Here is a 21,881-nt window from a genome sequence, read left to right as displayed (position 1 = left end):
GGAATGATTTATCCCCAGGACCTGAAGTTCACCAATATTTCACTAAACTGTTGCTTCACCTAGCACATTTAAAATACAATTCAATTTAGTCTAAAAATACCTACATGGACCTTTTCAGAAACAGCTCTTTCCTGTGAACTCTGTCAGTTTCATAGCAAACGTTATAACCTTTTTCATTGTCTACTGCCAGTGATCTGATTTGTTTATGCATTGCACTTGGCCACCTGTCTTACTGTTAGGCAGTTTGATTGCTTTCCCTAAACCTAGGCTTTCTGGTTATTTTCTCTTCCTAAAGAAGTGGTTACCAGAGGGGAGCAAAAAACAACCCTTAGCTTTTCATCTAATTTTCTCATAATGTCACATGAGGAACGTGGCATAGAGCTTTTGGTCCTTTCCAGTAATGAGAATCCGCATACCAAGAGTCAACAAAGTGAGTTTTGTTGTTCCTGTTTCACTTTGCTTGTAACATGGAACCACCAAGGGGATCTTGCTACCCTTTACCCAGCTTTTGATTGTAACTTGAAAACCTAAGGTTTCAACACCCGCAATGAGCCAAGCATTCTGTTACTGCCTGTAATTCATGTCCAGGGAAAAGAGAGAAAGGGAAGAGTGGGATAAGACAGTATGTTGTGAAGGCTCTTTGCCATTTATTCCAAAATTAATACAGTTGTGGGAAAGGCTTTTGTGAATATTGATTCGTTCCTGCTGTCCTAGCTTGGCAGCTGGGGACAACTTTGCTTCTGCTCTCTGGCTTCTAAGAGAGCCAGGTTACACCTCTTACTCAGGTCCATTCATCTTAAAGGGACAGAAGCAGCCAGGAATTGAAGCCATCAGCTATTTAGAACCCCAGCCCTGGATTTTTGCTGGGGCAAGAACTGGCAATTTTGGTTAAGTTGGACCCCATTCTGAATTGAACCAAGCACATTATAAGCAGGGAAGGTTAATGGAAGTGGTACAGAAGCTCCAGAGGACAATAAAAGTACTCTGTATTCTTTACCTTTACCCTTTTCTTGCAGCCTCTTTCCATCTCTAGAGTTGAGATATGTAAACCGTGTGGTATATTTGTGTGTAAAGCTATGCTGGATGATGGATGGCATGCTTCTGTGTTCCCAAGATTCATCAGCCAACCAGGTGCACAGTAGAGACAGAGAGAATGTGGGGATGAAAGAAAGTGAAATTAGAGAGAGAGAGAAAACCAGGAGGACCAGGCAGCATCATTTCTTCTGTTCTTTGCCCCTAGGTGGAAATTCCTAAGAGGACTTTTCAGGATGTAACCTAGGAACAGAGATAAACTCATTACAAACTTGAAAAACTTCTAAGATGAGAATTATTATAAAGGGAACAGAAAGAGAGAGGAGGATTTCCATCCAATTTGTGATACCTGAAACAAAGATTCTAAATCTTTCTGTATATATTGAAATGTTTTTATTGTTTCTAATGTTCAGAAACTTTAAAAATATACTTTCGGAGAGTGTGAGTTTCACTGGTTTTTTAAAAAAATAATTCGTCTATACAAAGAAAATGAAAACTATTTTCTCCCCTGTCTTTGGTGTTGGCACTAAAAAGTGGTTTCACATTACTACTTTTGTATAGAGGGCTTCAGGAGGTGGTGAGAGGGGAAAAAAAAAACAAACAAAAAAACCCCAGAAACCTGTGGCAATTAAGGAAAGAAAATCCACACTTACTGTGCATAAAATTGTTCCTCCTTAAGTTCGTAACGTTATTATTCTGCCCAGCCCTCCTGTTGTAACCGAGTCATACCCATTTTATACCAAGCTTTAAAAATATGGAGGTGCCCTGGTTTCTATCAGGTAATCAACCCATGCAAGGGAAGAGAAATGCTAGTCATTCTAAACTAAATCAAAATCAGAAATTTTAAATAAAAACATTACTTTAGCTGCACTGAGGGGATAATATAAAAACATGTTTCTGTAGTGAAATAACTAAAGAGTATATTCTGTACTACTTCTCTCTCAGTTGCCTGTGATCATTCTTCTTATAGGTTCCTGGCTAAAAATTAAGATAGATGAGTTTTGTTTGTCTTTGTCATAGGAAACTCAGTCTGACGTGTAGCCAATATCCCAGGTAGAACTTGAGTGTTACACTGAGTGGACTTTCCAATCTTGGACAGTATTTTGCTGTCCCTAGATGAAAGAACCACAGTAAATGAAGACATAAGGAATCATGCTTCTCAAAATGCCTCTTTTATAAGAGAGTTTTGAAAGGGTGTGAAGATTTAACTAGTCAGAAGGTAGGATTATACCTGAGGACCCACATCATTTCACTTTGAGTTTAAAAGAAAGAAACAAATAAAAGGAAAAACGTGACTTTCTTTCAGGAAATAATAAATTTCAAAAGTTTGTGATCATTTTAATTAAAAGACTGAGGAATGCATAAGCCCAGGAAAATAGATAGAATGTCATAGTCCCTGCTAACTTGGGCATTCTCAGTCATAAACTTCAATACTGAAATAATTAGGTGGAAGAGTGTTAAGCTTAGAAAGATTGTGTCTCCAAAAGAAATATTCTGGACCCAAATTTCCAAACATGGGGTTTCCAGCCTTCTCTCGTGTTTCACTATCTGTAGAAGCAGCCTCTATGGATTGATTAGAAAGTGTTAAACAGTAAATCAGCATCCCTTTAATAAGAGAAGCCTTACACAGAACAAACAAAATAAATTTAAGAAACTTAATCCACATCTTTGATCCATGGGATGTCTTTTGCAGCCACTGGCTTAGCCTTTTAGATTTCCGTTGAGAGCTATACATGTACACATACCATGCTAAGTAAAATAATACATAGACATCACTTTGCCAATTTTTAATTAAGAAAATCTTTGGGAAAGATATATAGAAGGTTAATAATTCATTGCATTAGCAGATTGTTTTTCAAAAGCTACCGTATTCTAATACTTTAGCAAGAACCTTTGAACCAAATGCATACTTTAAATCTACATATTCATTTATATTCACGTAGCCACTTCCACTTTAAACATTTTGAAACTTACTAAGATCTGACTTAAGAAAACACTCTCTTGTAGTCACTTACGTTTTAAGCAAGGTTTTTATTTAACTCTTCAGCTGGTTTCATCATCTAGCAAATTTGGCAATAATTCTTAAAGTTAACTCACTTAGCACAAATGCTCATTTGGAAGGTAATTACTTAATGAAACAACTACCTGTCTTTACAATGGTCTCTGTAGGTACTTGCCAGGCTGTTCTGCCAAAAGTTCAACTTGCTTTGATTCTATTTGGTAAATAAGTAAGAGAGAGAGCGAGAGAGCGAGGGACGAGGGACTAGGGATCCTATGTAATCCAGCACACACTTACCTTCAGGTCTAGGAGGTGTTTACAGACAAGAACTGGAGTATCACAGCTGTTCTGGTTGGAATGAGTCTGTCTTGCATTAGAGAAAGCAGATGGGTTAGGTGTACTGATGTCCCACTGAGCAGGAGGGTGCCAGAGAAACAAAATTAGGTGGGGCTGGTCGTATCTTGCTTGTGTAATAGAGCACCCAAGAACCTGACTGACCTGCTTCTCAGCTGTCAGCATGAAGCTATCACCTCATTCAGGCCTTTAAAAAAAAAAAGAAAAAAAAAAGCCCAACCCTCCAGCTTTCATAGGTTGGGTGCTTTGACTTTCGGGACAGGCTAGTTCTCTTAAGTGTTGGCAAACAAAGGACATACATTTCTTGCCTTAAATGAAAAAAAGAAAAAAAAGAAGGGCAAAGACTTTGGTAATGGTCCTTACTCTATCAGGAATTCCTGACACATGCTGGGTTCCCCCTTCGCAGGTGAGGAAACCAAAATGAGTCAGCCCTGCACCCCTTGCTCATGTGCCAGCCACATACTGTCCTCTTAACACATAAACAAATCTTTCTTTCCCGTGGTGGGGATGCCCTATTTGTGTACTTAATACCTGAATGGAGAAAGTGGTGTCTGCAGTGCACTGAAACTGATTTATAGAAAGTCACACTGAACACCAAGTGGATTAATGTGCATCGGATCCTTGAGAAAGCTGTGAAATATTAAGTTAGAAATCATCACCAGGACTTTCGGAAGTTTGGGGAGTAACTGGAGTCTGGCTGAGAATGGCCACGTGATCCTGAGTAATCCTGGGAGCCTGCTCAATTAAGTAGTTTCCATCCTGTGTTCTCTTTGCTTTTCCTCTCAATTTAGAAGCCGGAGAGTTTCAGAAGAGCCTGAGTAATGCTTGATTAAATACTAGAGTTGAATAACAACCTGGCATACTTCCTTCACTTCCTTTCACCGCTTATGAAAGGGAGAAGAGTGAAACTGCACTTTCTGGGAGATTCTGCACATCAATATTTGGGGACTGGCGCCAAGGTCTGTTCAGCTCAGTACGCCTGAGGTTCATGCTTAGTTTCTGTTGTGCAAGGAGATAGGTTTCCAACTGCTGAGAGAGAAAATGAAACTTTAGCTAAGGTTCAGCAGCCTCAAATTGAATGCAAAGAATCTGCCCAGTTAATTGGCCCCAAGAAAGAACAAGGTAATTCTATAGTTTCAAACTTTCTGAAGCCCAAAGGCCCTTCAGAGTTTGATTAGAAATTAAGCCAAACCCTAGCAAATATTCACTCAAAAGATATTTAAGCTGTATCTGCACTAGTATGAAGAAAAGCAAGTTCAGTCTAATCAAATAACTGTTTACTGAACAATGGCTTAATAAAAATCAATTGGTTATTTTCAGATTAGCTAGTTACTAGGAAAAAATCCAACTGAATAAATATTTTATGTCTGTACTTAGAGAAATGAACATGACTTAGCAGGATTGGGTGTGCCATACCCTGAGGGATTTTCCTAGATATGCGTGTGAATATCATTACCACTTTCTACTTAAGCATAGTAATTATGGCCTATACCAGGCAAGGAAGTTACAAAGCACTTTTGCTACAACTCTGCTTTCACTGCCACAAGAGTCAACGTTCATCTCCAGTGACCCTCTTTTCTGAAGACCCTAGGTGTGGCCTCAGAATCCTTTTCATTACTGCCCTCCTGACAGCCTTAACCAATTGATTAGAGCTGACCCTAGAGATACACCTTATTTACCTTTCCTGTCATGAGCACATCTGGAAGTAAAGTTGCAAAATGCAAACTATGCATAAATTTAATGCCTCACTTATTACTTAGCTCACTTAGTTGTGATCAGACACCTTTATGGAAGCACCTGAGTTGGAGTTAAAAAGTAATTTCTTGCCAAACAAACAAGTCTTGCCGAGATACATTTCCAGGTATATACCATGATACTGTTCTGGGTAAGACCAATCCCATTTTGGACCTTGTTTCTCCAGAGGAACTCAACAATAACTGATCACCTGACAACTTCATCAGCCGAGCCAGCTGAGATGACACATTATGCAATGGTTACATAATTTTTGTTGTACTTACCTTCTATGGAGGCTTTCATCTGGAACTCTCCAATTGCTTTACACCCATTAATTAAACCTCACAATACATAGTGGAAGAAGAACTACTGCCTCTTTGCCTGAAATGGTGGAACCGCTCACCAGTGGAGTTTCCAGAACATGAAGTCACATTATTGTCTCTGATGGATCTGAAAACAGAACCAGAATGTAGCTTGGCACCATGCCTCAGAGAAAACTGAAATATTGTTCTGGATCCAAAATGGTATCTTATTTTACAAATCCTATAACACCATTTTGGATCCAGATACATAGAGAAGAAAGTGAGGGCACAAGGGTAGGAAAGGACAGTGAAAATGTGCTGGAGAGAATGGATTGAAAATCTGGGTCAAAAGTTAATGGATTGAAAACATCTGGGCCAAGGGATTACTGGAATTGGAGTTTATAGGGAGTGAGCTACAAGGATGGAGGTGATAATTGGAGATTATGGAGGGTTTGGAGTCATTGATCAAAATCATGCTGTGGGAGGACCAGGCATAAGGTAGAGTAGGAGAAAACAGCTCTGAAGATAAACATCAAAGAACTGAGAAGCCAAGATACTAGAAATATTATCTGTGTATGTTGTAATTTCAAAAGTTTGTTTTGGGAGTCATGTTGATAAGAGTTACCCTTAGCCAGGAGTTGAAAAACCTTTAGAGAATTTGAGGAAGTGTTCCAAAGGAGTGGTAAATGACTTCCACAAAGAAAGACAGTAGGAAGTAGGGATTGATAATATGAGAGTCAAATCTGTGACTCTTTAAGAAGGGAGAGAAAAAGCCATGAAGCAGCAATGAAGACAAGAAATTCACTACCTCATCTTCGACACAAATAGCCATCACCTGAGATTGCCACATAGAAAGTGAGGTTTCAGGAGTGTCCCAGGTTTCAGTTAAGCAAGGAGGTGAGGGAACATAATAGCCTTTGCTATTAATGACTTTGAATAAGAGGGCCTAGTTGAAAGCATCTCAAATAGTTGGGAAGGAGTGGGAGAGGATCACAAAGACAACTTCCATTTCCCTAGAACTAGAGGATTAAAATCTGAGTAAAGAATGATCTGGAAATTCTGGTCTTCTTGAAGTAACTGATATGTACGCAGTTAAGGGGCAGAATGAGTTAGTCCTGAGGGACCCACTTGTGAGTGATGACAGAGGGAAAGGTGTGTGTGTAGGATATGGGGATGGGGGCATCTTGCCAAGATGGAGAGTTCTGGGCTCCCTCTAGACTCCTGCTGATAGACGAGTTCTGAAGGGAAGCCTCTTATTGCTGGCACCTAAAACAATTTTCCAACCCTGCAGTAGCTGACTGCTGGGAAATGATATTGCTCTCTTTAACAAGTACATGATATTCCATTGTGTGGAAGTACCACACAACTGATTCATTCCTGCATGATGGAGTATTCTGTTATACAAGTTTGCATCTTTTAGAACCCTGGTTTCATTACAGAGTCTAACCTCATTAGATGGCTATTGCCCAGTTTATCAACTATGAAATCTATTTTGATATGAACTTAATTAAATGAAGTTACAGCTATGCTTAAATATAATAAAATGGCAAAACTGGAAGATTGATAATATTATAACTTATTTTGCCACCTTTAGGAAAAGATCCAAGTGATTTATTAACTCTTTCTAAAAAAAAAAAATCAAGGTGGGTATTAGATAATCTTGTTATTTCTAATTTTTTTTCTGGTTTGAAAAGTTAGAATAACTAAGTAATAACCTTGTAGCAACAGAGTTTATTTGCTGAGTGCTCTCAGCACTGAGCCATGACTTGGAGAAAGTCAGAGTGAGGAGAGAAGGAGATGCCTAGGCTAGGTCTGTACACTCTGAAGAAGAATCTAGATTGGTTCCTTGGCTCAAAAGCAGGGACAGAAGAAAAATCAAACGCATTCATGACCTGAAGGGGATTTTGGCATCAAGTTCATGAGCAGAAAATAACAATAAGTGGTTTTCTCATCCATTTAGAGGACTATAAACAACATAAACATTTTGTAGAGGACAATGAAAACACATCAAGTTTAACTAAGCTGACAGTTCTAGAAGCTCTTAGCTACAGAAAAGGGAAGACATTTTTGTGTTTTATCAAGAGAGAATCCTTATTTGATTTTTAATGGCATTTGCAATCAAAACATTTATTGTAATCTACATTAAAATTCCAATATCCTTCTTTTACAGAAAAAGAATTTCAAGGAGTATGAATGCATTTTATACAAGGTTGAAGAACTTTTTAACGATTGGCTGATCAAAAGGGGGTGAAATACCTTTTCCGTAATACATTTTTAATTGATGTAGTATTAAAGTATAAAAATCACGTGGCCAAGCATTTTTTCTTTTCTTTATAAACAATATAATTATATTAACTTAAGAAAGTTAGTTTTTATCATTGCTCAATAACAATTAAGTTCAAACATTGAAAAAGAGAATCCTTATCAAAAAACACCTACGGTTGTTGTAAATCCCCTCTTTGAATGAATACTTTAAAGTTTAAACCAGTACAGTATAATCATTTCTTGCACATGGAGCTGTTGTGAGGATTTCATGAGTAAATATGTAACAAACTTTAGTAGGATGTCTGGCACATATGTGTCTGATGCATGATAGCTATTCATTGGAAGGAAATACACAATTTTGGAATCTCTTTAAGAAAAGGATACAAAATTATGAATATAAAAAGAGATACGAAAGTAAATGGAACAATCAAAAATTTACAAACTTTAGAAAGCTTAAAATACTACATGAAATCAAAATCCAGAAAAATAACAGTATTTTAATAACTAAATGCCTGACACATCTCTGTAGTGCTTTTTGTCTTACATTTTTATTGGTATTTTTTATTATCTCTGCATATGATGTTTAAAAAAATATTTCATAGAAAGAATAGAGAACTAATTCAGTCTTTCCTCTTCCTCTAGCACAGTTAATTGAAATTTTTTTTTATTATTGGCAGTTTTGAAAATCTTACTTCTGCTTCATAATTTATTATTGAAAAAGCCATGTGCATTTTTAATATTGTTGGAACTTTGGGGAAATCTCTAGTGTGTTTCATATATGACTAGAAGTTTGTGAAATAATTTCCATAAAGTAGTTTCTGGCTCCATATATTTCAGACCTTATTTCTCTTTCGTTATCAGAGCTGGATACCATAGAACATGTGCATCTCATCATATATCCCCTGGCCTGGCACCTGAAAGAGTCAGCAACTGGAGGAGTTTCCTCAGAATCCATTGCTACATTAGGATAATTAGCAATAACTGAACAACACTTGGAAGTGCCTGCAAATCACATAAACATATCTCACTAAGCCCAAACTAAATGTATCCCTGACTCAACATTCCATTAGTCAACTGTCAAAAACACCCGGCCACTCCAGCACCCAATATTTGGAAAAGTCAGAGATTCTGGCTATGTCTAGAGGAAGCTTTTAGACACATCAAAATTGTAAATATAAGCAATTTAATTATCCTGGGACTGAGTATTTGCTTGAATTGTGGACCAAGACGCATCATGCTTACCTCTGCATGTCCGTCTTCACAAATTCAGATATAGTGGTCTAATAAAGGGAAAAAATGGTCTTTTCAGACAATTAAGTTATAAGCATCTGTCAGTATTTTATTAGCGTTTTACTGCAAACGAAAGTTCTGTAAAAGACCAATGCAAAGATTTTGGTCTTGGTAGACACATATAAGAAAAGAGAATGGTTAGTAATAATTTTTAGACTCCAAACAAAACAAAAATGGGTCAGATCAAACGACTGTAGACTTTTTTTTTTAACATCTTTATTGGAATATAATTGCTTTACAATGTTGTGTTAGTTTCTGCTGTATAACAAAGTGAATCAGCTATACGTATACATATATCCCCATATCCCCTCCCTCTTAAGTCTCCCTCCTACTCTCCCTATCCCACCCCTCTAGGTGGTCACAAAGCACCAAGCTGATCTCCCTGTGCGATGCAGCTACTTCCCACTAGGTATCTATTTTACATTTGATAGTGTATATATGTCAGTGTTCCTCTCTCACTTCATCCCAGCTTACCCTTCCCCCTCCCCATGTCCTCGAGTCCATTCTCTATATCTGTGTCTTTGTTCTTGTCCTTCCCCTAGATTTGTCAGAACCATTTTTTTTTTTTTAGATTCCATACATATGTGTTAGCATACGGTATTTGTTTTTCTCTTTCTGACTTACTTCACTCTGCATGACAGAATCGAGGTCCATCCGCCTCACTACAAATAACTGAATTTTGTTTCTTTTTATGGCTGAGTAACATTCCATTGTATATATGTACCACATCTTCTTTATCCATTCATCTGTCGATGGACACTTAGGTTGCTTCCATGTCCTGGCTATTGTAAACAGTGGTGCAATGAACATAGTGGTATATGACTCTTTTGAATTATGGTTGTCTCAGGGTATGTACCCAGTAGTGGGATTGCTGGGTCATATGGTAGTTGTATTTTTAGTTTTTTAAGGAACCTCCATGCTGTTCTCCATAGTGGTTGTATCAATTCACATTCCCACCAACAGTGCAAGAGGGTTCCCTTTTCTCCACACCTTCTCCAGCGTTTACTGTTTATAGATTTTTTGATAATGGCCATTCTGACCGGTGTGAGGTGATACCTCATTGCAGTTTTGATTTGCATTTCTTTAATGATTAGTGATGTTGAGCATCCTTTCATGTGTTTGTTGGCAATCTGTATATCTTCTTTGGAGAAATATCTATTTAGGTCTTCTGCCCATTTTTGGACTGGGTTGTTTATTTGATATTAGGCTGCATGAGCTGCTTGTAAATTTTGGAGATTAATCCTTTGTCAATTGCTTCATTTGCAAATATTTTCTCCCATTCTGAGGGTTTTCTTTCATCTTCTTTATGGTTTCCTTTACTGTGCAAAAACTTTTAAGTTTCATTAGGTCCCATTTGTTTATTTTTCTTTTTATTTCCATTTCTCTAGGAGGTGGGTCAAAAAGGATCTTGCTGTGATTTATGTCACAGAGTGTTCTGCCCATGTTTCCTCTAAGAATTTGATAGTGTCTGGCTGTACATTTAGGTCTTTAATCCATTTTGAGATTATATTTGTGTATGGTGTTAGGGAGTGTTCTAATTTCATTCTTTTACATGTAGCTGTCCAGTTTTCCCAGTACCACTTATTGAAGAGGCTGTCTTTTCTCCATTGTATATTCTTGCCTCCTTATCAAAGATAAGGTAACCATATGTGCATGGGTTTATCTCTGGGCTTTCCATCCTGTTCCATTTATCTATATTTCTGTTTTTGTGCTAGAACCATACTATCTTGATTACTGTAGCTTTGTAGTATAGTCTGAAGTCAGGGAGCCTGATTCCTCCAGTGCAGTTTTTCTTTCTCAAAATTGTTTTGCCTATTCGAGATCTTTTGTGTTGCCATACAAATTGTGAAGTTTTTTGTTCTAGTTCTGTGAAAAATGCCATTGGTATTTTGATAGGGATTGCACTGAATCTGTAGATTGCTTTGGGGAGTATAGTCATTTTCACAGTATTGATTCTTCCAATCCAAGAACATGGTGTATCTCTCCATCTGTTTGTATCACCTTTAATTTCTTTCATCGGTGTCTTACAGTTTTCAGCATACAGGCCTTTTGTCTCCTTAGGTAGGTTTATTCCTAGGTATTTTATTCTTTTTGTTTCAATGGTAAATGGGAGAGGAGTGTTTCCTTAATTTCTCCTTCAGATTTTTCATCATTAGTGTATAGGAATGCAAGAGATTTCTGTACATTAATTTTGTATCCTGGTACTTTACCAGATTCATTGATTAGCTCTAGTAGTTTTCAGGTAGCATCTTTAGGATTCTCTATGTATGGTATCATGTCATCTGCAAACAGTGACAGGTTTACTTCTTCTTTTCTGATTTGCATTCCTTTTATTTCTTTTTCTTCTGTGATTGCTGCAGCTAAAACTTCCAAAACTATGTTGAATAATAGTGGTGAGAGTGGGCAACCTTGTCTTGTTCCTGATCTTAGAGGAAATGGTTTCAGTTATTCAACATTGAGAACGATGTTGGCTGTGGGTTTGACATATATGGCCTTTATTATGCTGAGGTAGGTTCCCTCTATGCCTACTTTCTGGAGGTTTTTTTAATCATAAATGGGTGTTGAATTTTGTCAGAAGCTTTTGCTGCATCTAATGAGATGATCATATGGTTTTTCTCCTTCAGTTTGTTAACATGGTGTATCACATTGATTGATTTGTGTATATTGAAGAATCCTTGCATTCCTGGGATAAACCCCACTTGATCATAGTGTATGATCCTTTTAATGTGCTGTTGGATTCTGTTTGCTAACATTTGTTGAGGATTTTTGCATCTGTTCATCAGTGATATTGGCCTGTAGTTTTCATCTTTTGTAACATCTTTGTCTGGTTTTGTTATCAGGGTGATGGTGGCCTTATAGAATGAGTTTGGGAGTGTTCCTTCCTCTGCTATACTTTGGAAGAGTTTGAGAAGGATAGATGTTAGCTGTTCTCTGAATGTTTAATAGAATTCTCCTGTGAAGCCATCTGGTCCTGAGCTTTTGTTTGCTGGAAGATTTTTCAACACAGTTTCAATTGCAGTGCTTGTGATTGGTCTGTTTATGTTTTCTATATCTTCCTGTTTCAGTCTTAGAAGGTTGTGCTTTTCTAAGAATTTGTCCATCTCTTCCAGGTTGTCCATTTTATTGGCATATAGTTACTCGTAGTAATCTCTCAAGATCCTTCATATTTCTTCAGTGTCAGTTGTTACTGCTTCTTTTTCATTTCTAACTCTGTTGATTTGCATCTTCTCCCTTTTTTTCTTGATGAGTCCGGCTCATGGTTTATCAATTTGTTTATCTTCTCAAAGAAACAGCTGTTAGTTTTATTGATTTTTGCTATGGTTTCCTTCATTTCTTTTTCATTTATTTCTGATCTGATCTTTATGATTTCTTTCCTTCTGTGAACTTTGGGGTTTTTTTGTTCTTCTTTCTCTAATTGCTTTAGGTGTGAGGTTAGGTTATTTATTTGAGATTTTTGTTTCTTGAGGTAGGATTGTATTGCTATAAACTTTCCTCTTAGAACTGCTTTTGCTGCACCCCATTGGTTTTGGGTCATTGTGTTTACTTTGTCATATTTTTCAAGGTATTTTTTGATTTCCTCTTTGATTTCTTCAGTGATCTCTTGGTTATTTAGTGGCATATTGTTTAGCCTCCATGTGTTTGTATTTTTTACAGATCTTTTCCTGTAATTGATATCTAGTCTTATAGCGTTGTGGTCGGGAAAGGTACTTGACATGATTTCAATTTTCTTAAAGTTACCAAGACTTGATTTGTGACCCAAGATATGATGTATCCTGAAGAATATTCCATTAGACTTGAGAAGAATGTGTATTCTTTCATTTTTGGGTGGAATGTCTTTTAAATATCCATTAAGTCTATCTTGTCTAATATGTCATTTAAAGCTTGTGTTTCCTTATTTATTTTCATTTTGGATGATCTGTCCATTGGTGAAAGTGGGGTGTTAAAGTCCCCTACTATGATTGTGTTACTATCGATTTCCCTTTTTATGGTTATTAGCATTTGCCTTATATATTGAGGTGCTCCTATGTTGGGTGCATACATATTTACAATTGTTATATCTTCTTGGATTGATCCCTTGATCATTATGTAGTGTCCTAATTTGTCTCTTGTAATAGTCTTTATTTTAAAGTCTATTTTGTCTGATATGAGAATTGCTACTTCAGCTTTCTTTTGATTTCCATTTGCATGGAATATCTTTTCCCATCTCTTCACTTTTAGTCTGTATGTGTCCCTATGTCTGAAGTGTGTCTCTTGTAGACAGCATATATATGGGTCTTGTTTTTGTATCTATTCAGCCAGTTTATGTCTTATGGTTGGAACATTTAATCCATTTACATTTAAGGTAATTATTGATTTGTATGTTCCTATTACCATTTTCTTAATTGTTTTCCATTTGTTTTTGTAAGTCTTTCCCTTCTCTTGTGTATCCTGCCTAGAGAAGTTTCTTTAGCATTTGTTGTAAAACTGGTTTGGTGGTGCTGAATTCTCTTAACTTTTGCTTGTCTGTAAAGGTTTTAGTTTCTCCATCACATCTGAATGACATACTTGCTGGGTAGAGTAGGTTGTAGGTTTTTCCCTTTCATCACTTTAAATATGTCCTGCCACTCCCTTCTGGCTTGCAGAGTTTCTGCTGAATGATCAGCTGTTAACCTTATGGGTATTCCCTTGTATGTTATTTGTTGCTTTTCCCTTGCTGCTTTTAATATTTTTTTTTTGTATTTAATTTTTGATAGTTTGATTAATATGTGTCTTGACATGTTTCTCCTTGGGTTTATCCTGTATGGGACTCTCTGTGCTTCCTGGACTTGATTGACTATTTCCTTTCCCATGTTAGGGTAGTTTTCAACTATAATCTCTTCAAATATTTTCTCAGACCCTTTCTTTTTCTCTTCTTCTTCTGGGACGCCTATAATTCGAATGTTGATGTGTTTAATGTTGTCCCAGAGGTCTCTGAGACTGTCCTCAATTCTTTTCATTCTTTTTTCTTTATTCTGCTCTATGGTAGTTATTTCCACTATTTTATCTTCTAGGTCACTTATCCATTCTTCTGCCTCAATTATTCTGCTATTGATTCCTTCTAGTGTATTTTAATTTCATTTTTTTGTGTTGTTCATCATTGTTTGTTTGCTCTTTAGTTCTTCTAGGTTCTTGTTAAACGTTTCTTGTGTTTTCTCTATTCTATTTCCAAGATTTTGGATCATCTTTACTCTCATTCCTCTGAATTCTTTTTCAGGTAGACTGCCTATTTCCTCTTCATTTGTTTGGTCTGGTGGGTTTTTACCTTGCTTCTTCACCTGCTGCATATTTCTCTGTCTTCTCATTTTATTTAACTTACTGTGCTTGGGGTCTCCTTTTTGCAGGCTGCAGATTCATAGTTTCCATTGTTTTTTGTATCTGCCCCCAGTGGATGAGGTTGGTTCAGTGGCTTGTTTAGGCTTCCTGGTAGAGGGGACTGGTGCCTCTGTTCTGGTGGTGTGGCTGGATCTTGTCTTTCTGGTGGGCAGGGCCGCATCTGGTTGTTTGTTTTGGGGTGTCTATGAACTTAGTATGATTTTAGGCAGCCTATCTGCTAATGGGTGGGGTTGTGTTCCTGTCTTAGTAGTTTGGCATGGGGCATCCAGCACTGGAGCTTGCTGACCATTGCATGGAGCTGGGTCTTCACGTTGATGTGGAGATCTCTGGGAGAGCTCTCGCTGATTGATAGTATGTTGGGCCAGGAAGTCTCTGGTGGTCCAATGTCCTGAACTCAGCTCTCCCACCTCAGAGGCTCCATCCTGACACCAGGCTGGAAAACTTAGACCCCATCAGCCATGTGGCTCAGAAGAAAAGGGAGAAAAAAAGAAGGAAAAACATAATAATAAATTTTAAAACGTATTAAAATAAAAACAAAAATAATAATAAAAGACAAAAGAAGAGAGCAGCAAAGCCAATAAACAAATCCACCAATGATAACAAGCTCTAAAAACTAAACTAAGATAAACATAAAAATCAGAAACAAATCAGTTGCAGACAGCAAACTCCACATCTACAGTTGCTCCCGAAGTCCACTGCCTCAATTTTGGGATTTGTTGTCTCTTCACAAATGCAGGGTACATCAATTTGATTGTGGGGATTTAATTGGCTGCTCCTGAGGCTGCACGGAGAAATTTCCCTTTCTCTTCTTTGTTTGCTCTGCTCCTGAGGTTCAGCTTTTGTTTCAACCCCTCTTTGCATGTAGGTTGCCCTCAGGCTTCTGTTCCCACCCAGACAGAATAGGGTTAAAGCAGCAGCTGATTAGGGGGCTCTTGCTCATTCAGGCTGGGGGGAGGGAGGGGTACGGTAGTTATAATTGGAATGCCAGGTGTGCCTGAGGTTGCAGAGACCTATGTGACGTTGCAACAGCCTGAAGTGCACTGTGTGTTCTCCCAGGGAACGTGTCCCTGGTCACGGGACCCTGGCAGTCGCGGGCTGCACAGGCTCCTGGGGTGTGTGTGTGTGTGTGTGTGGATAGTTCCCTTGCTTGCACACAGGATTCTTGGTGGCTGTAGCAGCAGTGTTAGCGTTTCATGCCTGTCTCTGCGGTCCAGTCTGATAGCTGCGGCTCGTGCCTGTCTCTGGAGCTCATTTAGGCAGTGCTCTGCCTTCTGTGGGCACACTGGAGAGGAATCCCCTCTCCTCGCGCACCCCAAAACAATGGTCTCTTGCCTCTTAGGCAGTTCCAGACTTTTCCCCGGACTCCTTCCTGGCTAGCTGTGGCGCACTAGCCCCCATCAGGCTGTGTTCACGCAGCCAACCCCAGTCCTCTCCCTGGGATCTGACCTCCGAAGCCCAAGTGTCAGCTCCCAGCGCCCCCCCCCCCGAGCAGGTGAGCAGACAAGCATCTCAGATTGGTGAGTACTGGTTGGCACCAATCCTCTGTGTGGGAATCTCTCCACTTTGCCCTCTGCACCCCTGTTCCTGCACTCTCCCCCATGGCTCCAAAGCTTCCCCCCTGCCACCCACCGTCTCCGCCAGTGAAGGGGCTTCCTAGTGTGTGGAAACTTTTCCTCCTTCACAGCTCCCTCCCAGAGGTGCAGGTCCCATCCCTATTCTTTTGTCTCTGTTTTTCCTTTTTTGTTTTGCCCTACCCAGGTACATGGGGATATTTTTGCCTTTTGGGAATTGTGAGGTCTTCTGGTAGTGTTCAGTAGGTGTCTCTAGGAGTTGTTCCACATGTAGAGGTATTTTTGATGTATTTGTGGGGAGGAAGGTGATCTCCATATCTTACTCCTCTGCAATCTTGAAAGTCCCCCAAAAAGACCGTAGACTTCTGATTGATGGACCACTTGGTGTTTGAGCAGCTAACCTCCCAGAAGTTCTCAGTCTCATTTAGGTCTATTACAAATTTGCTTAAACATTTTGTCTATAATGCTAATTTCTTCCCGGAAGGATGTTGCAAATTATGTAGCTCGAAAAGTTCTCTCCCGAACCATGTTTAAAAATAATTTTTCCTTTGGCATAGAGAAAGGTCAGTGTTTGCATCTGGGTGTGAATTTCAGCCAAGGGACTTCTTCAGGTAACTTAACCTCCAAGAGTTTCGATTTGCTTCTCTACTGAAGGAGACTAATAATCTTTATTTCACCTGGGTTGTTGTGGAAATAATAGGAGTCAATTAAAGACATCTAGCACAAAGTCTGGGATCTTGAAAGTGCTCAGTAAATGCTAGTTCTCTTCTTCCTCTTTGGGCCTATGATGCAACTCATTTTCATTTTTTTGTATGCTCTCTAAGAATAGCCAAGCATTGTGCTCTCAAAAAATAATTTCGAATTGAATTATTTACTCTAGAAGCAGCTTTACCATCTTAAATACAAAAGAAGAAAAAGGACAATATAAGCTGTTTGCTGTGTCACCAGCAAAAGATGGAAAGTGTTATGACAATTATGACTGAATGTTTATAAAAGTGAAACAATCAGAATATAAATAATTGACAATAGCCCATATTTCGTGCAGAAAAATATACAGTATCTTTATACAATGTAAGCCAAGAACTTTGTCTACAAAGTTCCCTATGTATAACAACAAACAGAATGTTGAAAAAAATGGGTTATTATAATTTATAATAATATAAATTCATCTTAAAATGAATTAAGCTTAGACCACTTACAAATTATACCTCATTTAATTTGTACAACACTGCCATAAAGACAATTTTTCTATTCTTGTTTTTAAGTTGTGAAAACAAAGACTTATCGTTGTTTAGTCATTTGTCGAAGGTCACACAATTAGAAAAGAATATAGGCAACTCTCAAACCCAGAACATTTGTACCCCATGCCATGCTGTTTCTCCAGCACCACATTGCCATTCCTAGATGGTCTTTTGAGGGTCATTATAACTTGATCAAGAAGATAAATTGTATTTATGATAAAAGTAAGTTAGTAATTTATTATATAGTTGTCATCATTCATCTATGGTGCTAAGTACAGTTCTAAGTATCCAGTTCTAGAGGGATGCTTATAAAGTGAGCAAATATTTAAGAGTTTTTAAGGCTCTTTATGGCCAATCAGAATGGATATAGACTTTAGTTCTGGAGCAGTTTCCCGGAGGCCAGCGCTGTTCCAGGGGTTAACTCTACATATACTTCATCCTGGTGAAGGTTCCCTAGGGAAGAAGGGCCAGCCTGTGAGGAGTATGACACCCTTAGAGGGTTCAGTTATGAATCAGTTTTTTCTTTTTTCTGTCATAAATGAACAGCCTATATGGCTATATCTCTGAGTATCAGAGATATATCAGTCCTAAGTATACTTCTTAAGAAAAATACTTTGGATGGGATTACCTAAATTGCAACGGTGACTATTTGTGAATGGTGGAATTGTAGGTGACTTCTGTTCTTTACAGTTTAGTTCACTCATTCAGCATACATTTATTGAAAGCCTAGTAAATGGCAGGCCCTCCTAGACTCCTGTATTTCAGAAATGAATAATACAGGAGTTGTTCCAGTTATTTTTGTTGGTATTACATTTATAATCAGAAAATGTTCAGCAGAGTTAAGTAAAGAAAGTATATCAAATAGTTGAATGGCAAGATGAGGAAAAGTCCTGAGAAAAATCAATCCAGAACTTTAAAAAGATTACATTGTATTTATAAAAAATATATGGCAAAATGCTGACAGCTTATTTTTGCAGACACCTAATTTTTTAGCAAATCAATTGAGAGTAACCATGTTAATGTGAACAAATGCTACTGAATGCGTATTTAATGTACAAATGCCAACACCATACTGACAGGAAGAGTTAGCTTAGAGAGACACATTACATCAAATTTAAGAGTCTGCTCTGGTCAAGACTGTAGTGAGAGTTCTCCTATTTTAATATAGGACGGTGCTATTTATGTGTAGCTTCTTCTTTCTAAATGAAATTGCTTAGGGGGAAAAATATGAAGTCTGATTTCAGAAATTGGTGAAGATTTTCAGTGATTATAGTTCAAATGCTGGCTTTCCCATGTTCTTAGAACTCAGATGCTTGTTATTTTATTTCTTACTTAGTGTTTTTAGAGAGAGAGAAGAAGGAGAGGGAAATTGGAAGTAAAGTTAGAGAGAGATTCCATGTCCTTAGACAAAGAGGAAATTTAACAATACAAGTAGGTCTTGACTAGCCGGTTCTACAACTAACCAGTTGAGGCTGTGTCAAGTACAGTTCAGCCCAAATATTCAAAATCTGCTGTTTCACACGTATGTATAGGCTCTTTATATTGATTAGTCTACTAATCAATATCTACTAGATACTCATGCAAAAAACTCTACTAATTGTATTGCTGTAAGGCGTTAACCAGAAAATCAGTAACTTACCCTAGGCAGGGAAATTTAAAATGTCCCACACTCATGGTCCTTCTGTTAATTGTAGATCCTGTTTAGTGAGGTTTCTATTTCTAACTCATGTACGGTGATGTTGCAATACTACGTGGGGAAAGCACATTACGCTTGCGGATGTTGCTGAAAACAAATCTACGGAATGGGGGATTCTTTAGTAGTTCTTGGGTGTTGTACAAATTGGCTGTGGCAGAGAGGTTGCTCTGATAGACTCTCGTTTCAGATGGGTCTCCTTTTGAGAAAGCTTTAACTTTTTATCTCTTCTGATGAAAACAGTACTTGGAATTCTTTTTTGGGCTCCATATTCAGACATACTTAACTTCATTTGTGTTCGGAATTGACCACTCGCCTGTGTTGCCCCTCTCATTAGCCACTCCCCCACCTGGAAGTACAGTGAAGTCGTTTTTAAAACTTTTTAAACAATAATTATTTTTCCAAATAAAGTTGAACATGATTGCTCAATATATATATTAAAAAAGAAGGGGATTCTCTCTTTCTTCCAAGGTCCCTAGTGAAATTCCACAGAGCATAATTTGAAAACCTCTAGAATAATACAAAAAACACTCCCCCAGGGGTTAGTCACAATCACTGAATTCGATTCAGTAATTCAGTTCAATTTAACAAACTTTTATTGAGCATTTTCAGTGTGCCAAGCACTAAAAGCGCTAAGGAAAAAAGGGCCTCAAGAAACTTACCTTCAAGTGTGGGGAAAAGCAGGTACAGAAAGAAGCGTAATAAAGTGTTGTGGACGCTTTGGCAGATTTCTGGACAAGGTCAGTGATGTATGTCAGTGACTCTGGGCCTTGCTTTCTGTGAATTTAAAATAACTTGGAACAAACTGCATACAGAATCTTACCTCTCTTACATGCTTGACCCTGTGATTCTGTTACTCTGTGCCATTGGCTTTAGATCACAGAGGAAAGCCACTGGAAATGGACGTGAGAAATGGAAGTGCAAGGGATGGATGCGGCATGTGCATCTTTGAAATTTTTGTAACGTTGAGAACAGTATGTCATTATAGTCAGAGAGGTAGGAGTGAAAAAAGAAATACAATGCATAGTTGCTAAGGAGCAGAATTATGGGGTATCATCTTCAGATTTTCCAAAATACTCTCTACCTCCATTGATGCACATGAAGCCCTGCTTTCCCCTGACAACACAGTTCCTTTTTCCACTGAAGGCCTCCAGCTTCATCTCCAACCCAGTTTCACAAGATCAAGATCATGCTATTGTAACAAAAATCTCTGCTTATTTATTCCAATAAAAAGAATCACTCTTGGACTTCCCTGGTGGCGCAGTGGTTAATAATCCGCCTGACAATGCAGGGGACACGGTTTCGAGCCCTGGTCTGGGAAGATCCCACATGCCATGGAGAAGCTAAGCCCATGTGCCACAACTACTGAGCCTTAGCTCTAGAGCCCACGAGCCACAACTACTGAGCCCATGTGCCACAACTACTGAAGCCCGCACTCTAGGGCCTGTGCTTCACAACAAGAGAAGCCACCGAAATGAGAAGCACACGCACTGCAAAGAAGAATAACCCCCGCTCGCCACAACTAGAGAAAGCCCGCATGCAGCAACGAAGACCCCATGCAGCAAAAATAAATAAATTTATTTTAAAAAATCACTCTCCATCAGGAGTGCATACTGATAGCAGTTGCACAGATAGGGAGAAGAGGGTAAGGGAGAAAACATTCCAGCTGCATAATTTTAATACAAATATAGTTAATTTTAATTATTTAATAATAGGATGTGAATGCATCAATACAAGAAGAAAGGCAATGATGACAGAGTGGGATATGGTCAGGTAAAGAATTGTAATAATAATAATATTATTATTATTTATAGCCACAGTCTTCCTGGAGTTTTGGAAAAGGAGAAGAAGTACACTGACCTATACTTGGGACCTTATTGAATGGGAAGAAGAGGAGGTAAGATGTTAAGAAACCAGGAGATAAGGAAACTGGAATAACATATGGTACAGAAAATCATTCACTGTCCTTAATGTCCAAGCAGGAAGCAGCTAAACACCATTCAATTTTTTTTTTTTTTTTTTTTTTTTTTTTTTTTGCGGTACGCGGGCCTCTCACCGTTGTGGCCTCTCCCGTTGCGGAGCACAGGCTCCGGACGCGCAGGCTCAGCGGCCATGGCCCACGGGCCCAGCCACTCCGCGGCATGTGGGATCCTCCTGGACCGGGGCACGAACCCGTGTCCCCTGCATCGGCAGGCGGACTCTCAACCACTGCGCCACCAGGGAAGCCCCACCATTCAATTTTTACTTGACTTCTTTTTACTAACAAGATTCTTATTTTATGAAGACAGTAAAGATCAATGATGAAATGTGTAATTTTTTCAAAGCACGTCTATGATGTTTCCTTAAATTGCATTAGTGGAAAACTGTGCTAATTAAAATATAGTTTAGGGTTAAATAAACCCTAAAATAACTTTCATCTAATTTTTTACAATTTGCTTCTTTGCCAAGACTTGATATAAAAATAGGTCAAATTCCAGAAATTTATTAAATATTGGATTTTTAAAAAATTTGTGACAGATATTTAGTTAACTTTAGTTTTTCTCATAGGAAACACTTCGTCCCCAGTTTGAAGCAAAGTATTACAAGATGGAGAGAGTGAATCCCATCAGTGGAAAACCTGAGCCTCATCAGCCTTCCTCAGACAAAGTCACTCGGCTTCTTGTTTCTATCTCAGGAATATTCTTCATGGTAAAGTATAATCATAAATCTCAGAATGTGGGATTCCAGGTTTAGAAAGACGTTCTAGGATACCAACTCATTTTGTGACCCCGAGGATGTAAGAAACTATCTTGTTCAGTACCTTGGTAGTACATACATACTATTAAACAAAATAAAAATCACAGCAGGTCACAGAATAATTACAAAGGGAGTTTGTGCATATCCCTAAATAAAACACTCTTTGGGCGAAACAAAGATCATCTAAGATAAAATGGAAATTACATGATCATCCTAAAATTAGATATTTTGTTTTAAAACCAAGCATTCATGTGAAAGTGGAGATTTGAACAGCATATCCCACTGAAACAACTGAATCTTATACCATTTATT

General features: G+C 38.2%; 1 protein-coding gene across 4 annotated transcripts in view; it reads left to right on the top strand.

Moving 5' to 3' along the window:
* Positions 1-21,881, top strand: part of ANO3 (anoctamin 3) — a 426,259-nt gene that overhangs the window by 366,814 nt on the left and 37,564 nt on the right. For all 4 annotated transcript variants that reach the window (XM_079928244.1, XM_079928243.1, XM_079928245.1 and 1 more), the window contains 2 exons: positions 20,648-20,730; positions 21,381-21,521. In XM_079928244.1, the coding sequence (XP_079784370.1) occupies positions 20,648-20,730; positions 21,381-21,521 (224 nt within the window). The remainder of the gene's footprint in view (positions 1-20,647; positions 20,731-21,380; positions 21,522-21,881) is intronic.

This window comes from Stenella coeruleoalba (assembly GCF_951394435.1).
Source record: "Stenella coeruleoalba genome assembly, chromosome: 8".
NCBI classification, from domain to species: domain Eukaryota; kingdom Metazoa; phylum Chordata; class Mammalia; order Artiodactyla; family Delphinidae; genus Stenella; species Stenella coeruleoalba.
Note: the sequence above shows the minus strand (reverse complement) of the source record. Positions and strands in the feature narration are given on the sequence as shown.